This window comes from Chlorella variabilis (assembly GCF_000147415.1).
Source record: "Chlorella variabilis unplaced genomic scaffold CHLNCscaffold_2, whole genome shotgun sequence".
In the NCBI taxonomy this organism is placed as follows: domain Eukaryota; kingdom Viridiplantae; phylum Chlorophyta; class Trebouxiophyceae; order Chlorellales; family Chlorellaceae; genus Chlorella; species Chlorella variabilis.
Window position 1 is genome coordinate 122,625 of NW_005435086.1, and position 4,615 is coordinate 127,239.

Here is a 4,615-nt window from a genome sequence, read left to right on the forward strand (position 1 = left end):
CGCGGCAGACAGCGTGGCTGCAGCTGATGCGTTCTGGCTGCTGCACACAGCGCTGTGCCGCCTCGCACACTGGCAGGCAGCGGCCAGCCGTCCGTTTCACTTGACTGGCACTCACCGGCTGATAACTGCCAGCATGGCTAACGCATTGACTGCGGCCATCAGGCTAGATGCGGCCACCGGTGAAAGTGATTGCGGGAGCGGCGGCAGGTGGGCAGGACAGTCCTGGCTGCGCAGCACCCAAGCTGCAATGTCCGTGTGTGTGCATTGGGGGGCGCCGCTGTCAGCCTCTCCGCCTGCCTGGCTTGACTGGTCACCTGCCGTGTGCCTGCAGGCGCCTGCTGGCCATGAGTGCGGCCCGTGTGGAGGCTGTGCAGGCCAGCGCTGCTGCCTGCACATCGCCAGCCAGCGATGCTGGCGGGGTTCCAACAGCGCTGGTGGAAGCCTTGACTGTGGCTGCTGCGGTTGAGGCTGGGCCTGCACTGCTGCTTTCCTCCACGCCAGTGCGTTTGGTGCTGGAGCGGCTGGTGGAGCAGCTGGCGCCAGAGGTGCGCCCCAGGGCTGCTCGACAGCAACGCTGTCGCCCCAGGTTGTGGCAGTCTGCAGTGCGTCGCCACAGCGGTACTGCTAGCATGCCTGCTGCTGCATCGCCTCATGCCTGCCGCTCTCCGCCTGGCCTCTGCGGTGCAGGGTCCGCTTGCCGGCAGCCCGGATGCTCACCAGGTGGCAGCCTTCCTGCACGAGGCGCAGCAGCGGCCCATGCAGGAGGAGGCAGACCGGCTGGAGGTGGCGCAGGCGGCCGCACACCGCAGCTGCGCCTACCTTGCATGCGCCAACTTGGTGGGCGAGGGCGGCCCAGCCGCGGGGCAGGGCGTCGGCAGCCAGCGCTGCGGCGCCTGCAGGGCAGTCTGGTACTGCGGCACCGCCTGCTCCCACGCCGACTGGCGCGCCGGCCACAAGCGGGTGTGCAAGGCGCTGGCGGCGGCACGGCGGGCAGAGCGGGAGGCGCCGCAGGGGACAGCGGCGCAGCAGGGCGACTGAACGGCGCTGCTGCCTGGGCTCTGTGTCATACTCGGTTCCCTTTGCCCTCGCTTTGATGCGCATGACTGTTTGCATGTGTGTATGTATGTGCCATAATGGTGGGTGTCACAGCAGCACAACCTGGCGAGGCTCACTCCACAGCAGTGATGATGTGGCGCGCAGCTCATTCAGCAGCAGAAGGCCGCAGCCGGGGGTGCTTCTGCTTCGGCCGCGCAGCCGGAAGCGGCACCTTCCCTGCCCTGCGCCTGCCCTGCTCAGGCTGCATAGCGCTGCAGCGTGTCCAGCCCCACATGCTGCAGCGTCTTCTCATGTGTGGCCTCCAGCACAACGGGTGGTGCCACGCCGGCCTGCAGGCGGGATGGGAGGCAGGCGTGGCGCCGCGGCCGCCATGCTGAGGTGGAAGGTGGCGGTACGGCAGGCAGTACACATGCAGTACAGGCGGGAACAGCAGCCAGCTGGATGAGTGGCAGGGAGTCGGGAGAAGGAGAGGGAGAGGGCCACAAGGGTGGGAGGGGGTGAGTCAGCAGAGGGAGGGTGCAGCAGTACAAGCGGTACCATGCAGGACCAGGGGGTCCAAGGAGGGTGCCCGCCCACCTGCACCGCCTCGGCCCACCGCGAGGCGCACAGGCACCAGCCGTCGCCCTCCTTGAGGCCGGGGAACCTGCGTGGTGGCAGCAGGGGATGGGGAGGGGGAGTCGCATCATGCCAGCGAGGGGGAACTCCATGTGGGGAGGCCAGGCAGCGGGCAGGGCCAGCAGGGGCAGCCAGCAGCAGCATGCAGTCCGGGCAGGCGCCCGCCTGGCGTTCGTGCCGACCTGTACTCTGGGCGGGGCGTGATGAGGTCATTGCCCTGCTGCAGGGTGTACTGCAGGAAGGCCTGGGTCACCTGGGCGCACACGGTATGCGTGCCATGGTCGGACGGGCCCGTCTCGCACCTCCCACTCCTGCGCGGCAGCAGCCGGGATCGGGATGCGGCCCCGCTGAGGCTGCTTCGGCACGCAGGCAGAGGTGGGACGCGCCCCAGCATGCTAGGTGTGTTGTGTGCGCGTCAGCCGCCCTGCTGCTCACCGCAGGAAGCCGGTCATGGGGTCTGTGGAGCAGGTGGCCAGGCTCTGGCCCAGCACGTTCCTGGGGCCGGCCACCGCGGCAAAGGTGGCACCGTCGCCGTTGCCGTTGCTCATGGCTCCCGTCAGCACGGCGGCGGCGGCCGCGAGGGTGGCAGCGAAGAGGAGCGAGCGCATGGGACGCTGGGGCAGCCTGGAGGAAATGGACTGCAGCGGTGCGGGGGCTCGGGAGCTGCGTGGCCCCGCGGCAAGGCTGCCTGCAGAGGGGCCGGCGGGGCGCAGGCTGGCCGTGGCGGCGCTGGCGGTGGGAAGGGTCTGCGTGGCGGCGCTGGCGGTGGGAAGCGTTTGCGAGGCGGCGCTGGCGGCGGTGTGTGGCTGCAACCTTGCAGCGACTCGGCTCGTTAGCTTCTTGGCTTGGAGTGCGCTGGGCGCGGGTGCGGGAGTCGCAACAAGTTGGCGGAGAAGGGTCATGCACACTCGCTACGGCCTGGTGGGAATTGCACTTGGAGGCGGATCGACAGGATAGCAACTGGATCAGCGGTAGGCGGCGTTCCACTGGTGCGTTTGATCATTGCCCAATGATGACATGGCGCTGCCGCTCCCGCCTGCGCCGCCCAGCCACGACACACACACTCCAACCTGGCCCTGCTAAGCTTCTCTTCTCCTTTCTGCGTGTGTTTGTGTGTCACATTGAGGTGGTGTCAGCAACAATCAAATGACAGCGAGAAAGGGGAAAGAAAGGGGGCAAAAAAAGGGAGAGCGATGCGGCGGCGGCTGGTGGGGACGCCGTGCGTTGTGTTCGGACGAGCTGCGCTGGGGCGCCCTCTTTAAAGCTCTGCGGCAGGAAACGTGCAGGAGCACACTGTGAGGCGACTGCGTGCCATACCAGACCGAGATGCATGGACCGCCAGGGCAACAGGCTGGCCAAGCCACTGTAGCCACCACCCCACACCCACAAACCCCAACGCAGACCACCCCACCACGCACCGTCGTGGCCGCCCAAGTCATCGTCGTCGCCGCCGCCGCCGCTGCCGTCCTCGGCGCCGCCGGATGCCGCGTACACCTGCGGGCGGAGGGGCGGCCAGGGAGCATCGCCAGCCTGGTCAGCCTGGCGCCCGCTGGCGGCCGTCCCCCACCGTTTTCCCACCCTCCAATGCACACACACCTCGCACCCCCAGGCAGCCACCGCCTGGGACGGCCAGAGACTGGCCCTGTGTGTGTGTCAGGCCCTGGCCCAGAAGCGCACCCCTCCCTGGCATGCCTGCCTGCGCCGGGCGGCCCCCACCTTTGAGATGATGGGTGAGCAGATGTCCTGCACCTCCTTCAGCTTCTCCTCATAGTCCTCCTTCTCAGCCTCCTGCACCAGACGGCAGCGGCGTGACCAATGCGCGTGAGGCGGGGTGTGGCGGGGGCAGCGCACACTTGGGAGGCAGCCAGCCAGGCGGCCAGGAAGGGAGCTGCTGCAACCCAAAGGCACAGCGGGAGACGCTGGCGCCCGAGCACGGCGCAACCAGCGCCGCAACCTAGCAGAGTCGCCCCCACGGAGCCAGCGGCGGCAGCAGCGCAACCGCCACGCACTCGGCACTGCTAGGGTGCAGCAGCCAGGAGCAGCCCTGTCCCCCCCACACACCTGGTTCTCATCCAGCCACTCCAGCGCCTCCTTCACCGCCCCCTCAATCTTCTCCTTGTCATCCGCCTCCAGCTTGTCCTTGAGCTTGTCGGTGACGCTCTGCAGAGCAGGGAGGAGGGGGGGAGCGGCCGGGAGGTCAGTGGGAGGGAGATGAGTGAAATGGGGAGCAGGGGGCGGCGTGGATGCTCGCCCTGCACACCCTCCAGCGCTGCCTGCCTGGCGTACACCAGCACACAAAAGGCCTCTCCCCTACCAGCCAAGCGCCCCGCCCCGCCGCCCGCCTGAGCACCCGCTCCACCCGCCTACACACCCAGCCGCCCCTGCCCCTACCGGCACCCCGAACACCAGACACACCCAGCCACCCATACCTGCACCCTGCACCGCACATCCGCGCCCTGCAAAACCCCACCCACCCACCTGCTTCATGTTATACGCGTACGTCTCCAGCTGGTTGCGCGCGTCGATGCGCGCCTTGACTTTCTTGTCCTGCTCCGCAAACTCCTCCGCCTCGTTCACCATGCGGTCAATCTCCTCCTGGCTCAGCCGGCCTGCAGCACGGGCACGGCGCGGCGGTGGTACGGTCGGCCACGAGGGCGAGGCGAGGGCACGGCGGCGGCCGGCCGCGGCGCGGGCCGGCGGCCTGCCAAGGCCATGCCAGGCAAGCCGAGGCCAGCCAAGGCAAGGCAAGCAAGCTGCCGGCCAGGCACAGCTGCCCGGGAGAGGCGCCCCCTCGCCTCTCCCCCTGCCCCAGCGCAGAACCCTGGCAGCACCCTAGCAGCACCCCAGCAGCAGCGCCCCAGCAGCAGCACCCACCCTTGTCGTTTGTGATAGTGATCTTCTCCGACTTGCCGGAGCCCTTGTCCACGGCGGCCACGTTGAGGAT

At 68.6% G+C, this 4,615-nt stretch overlaps 2 protein-coding genes across 2 annotated transcripts; both read right to left on the reverse strand.

Moving 5' to 3' along the window:
• Window positions 1–1,292: 1,292 nt before the first annotated feature.
• On the reverse strand, window positions 1,293–2,219 carry CHLNCDRAFT_19043 (hypothetical protein; the record flags this gene model as incomplete). Its single annotated transcript, XM_005851302.1, has 4 exons — window positions 1,293–1,385; window positions 1,633–1,699; window positions 1,854–1,982; window positions 2,107–2,219. The coding sequence occupies 4 exons, from the start codon at window positions 2,217–2,219 to the stop codon at window positions 1,293–1,295; spliced, it is 402 nt and encodes a 133-aa protein (XP_005851364.1).
• Window positions 2,220–3,324: 1,105 nt separating this feature from the next.
• On the reverse strand, window positions 3,325–4,615 carry CHLNCDRAFT_18857 (hypothetical protein; the record flags this gene model as incomplete). The annotated part of the gene is made up of 4 exons (XM_005851303.1): window positions 3,325–3,459; window positions 3,733–3,831; window positions 4,150–4,280; window positions 4,546–4,615. Coding segments are annotated over 4 exons (435 nt in total), but the record flags the coding sequence as incomplete, so codon positions are not given.